Source organism: Palaemon carinicauda, unplaced genomic scaffold (genome assembly GCF_036898095.1).
Source record: "Palaemon carinicauda isolate YSFRI2023 unplaced genomic scaffold, ASM3689809v2 scaffold1170, whole genome shotgun sequence".
Classification (NCBI taxonomy): Eukaryota; Metazoa; Arthropoda; class Malacostraca; order Decapoda; family Palaemonidae; genus Palaemon; species Palaemon carinicauda.
In genome coordinates this window covers 25,104-26,374 of record NW_027168672.1, presented here as the reverse complement: position 1 = coordinate 26,374, position 1,271 = coordinate 25,104, and the positions used below count along the sequence as shown (strand labels likewise).

The following is a 1,271-nucleotide window of genomic DNA, read 5'->3' as shown; positions in this document are numbered from 1 at the left end:
ATGATATACCTCAGAAAGTCGTATAAAGTCTTGAGAGAAACCCTTAACATGGACCGTTCTCTGTATGAAGAAATTCTTAAGCCACTGTTGGTTGAGGACCCGACTCCTGCAATTAACTGGATGAAGCAGCAGAAACTTTTGAGATCTGAACTAAAATGCCCTCATTGTAGCATTTTAATGAAGTGGACAAAACGTTCTTCAATACAAGACAAATATGTCTGGAAGTGCCAAGTTAAGGAATGCAGTAAATATAAGCACTACGAATCAATTCGCAAAGATTCGTTTTTTTATCGCTCAAAGCTTTCTTTACAAAAGTGGATTGAAGGAATCTTCTACTGGTGTCAGGAACTGAGTGTTTTGCAGACCGTACAGTTATTGAATGTTTCAAAAGTGACAGTTATTGACATGTTCAGCTTTTTTCGTGAAATTTGCTTGAAACATTTTGAAAGGAACCCTATCAAGCTTGGTGGACCAGGCACAACGGTACAAATTGATGAATCTTGTTTTAGCCATAAACCAAAGCACCATAGAGGACGTTCTCCCCAGAATCCACTATGGGTATTTGGAATAGTAGATCCTACTTCATCACCATCCCTGGGTTATATGGAGATTGTTGATTCGCGCAATGCCGAAACACTGTTGCCGATAATTAGGAAAGTAGTTATGCCTGGAACAATTATTCACAGTGATCAATGGAAAGCATACAGGAACATTGAAAGGGACCTTGGATATACGCATCATACAGTTAACCACTCCGTGAATTTTGTTGACAGGACTACAGGCGTTCATACACAAGCAGTAGAGAGCTACTGGAACAAACACAAAATAAGAATAAAACGGATGATAGGATGTAAACGAGAATTTTTGAACTCTTATTTGCATGAATTCATGTGGAGCGAACGTAACAAGAACGACAAGTTTCATAGATTTTGTGAAACTATAGCAAGACAGTATTATTTTAATTAAATTTTTACAAGTATTTTTGATTTCTGGACTCGACATCTTATTTCAGTGTTGTATATTTCATTTTATATTCATATATCAATAAAATTTCAAAATAATTTATTGTGTTTAAAGTTTAAACCATAATTATAATAATGTGCTTATCTTTACATGCTCAAATATGGGAGTGCTTATCTTTACTTGCTTTTATTCAAGACCAGGGAGTGCTTATCTTTACTTGCTCAAATATGGGAGTGCTATTCTTTACTTGCACAAATTCGGGGGTGCTTTTCTATACTAGTCAGTTATGGGGGTGCTTATCTTTACTT

At 36.0% G+C, this 1,271-nt stretch overlaps 1 protein-coding gene across 1 annotated transcript; it reads left to right on the top strand.

The window, feature by feature from the left end:
- On the top strand, nucleotides 1–966 carry LOC137635355 (uncharacterized). Its single transcript, XM_068367818.1, has one exon. The coding sequence runs from the start codon at nucleotides 1–3 to the stop codon at nucleotides 964–966; it is 966 nt and encodes a 321-aa protein (XP_068223919.1).
- The last annotated feature ends 305 nt before the right edge of the window (nucleotides 967–1,271 follow it).

Excerpts from the sequence above, each read along its gene's own strand:
- LOC137635355 (XM_068367818.1), top strand. The coding sequence starts at position 1 with ATGATATACCTCAGAAAGTCGTATAAAGTCTTGAGAGAAACCCTTAAC.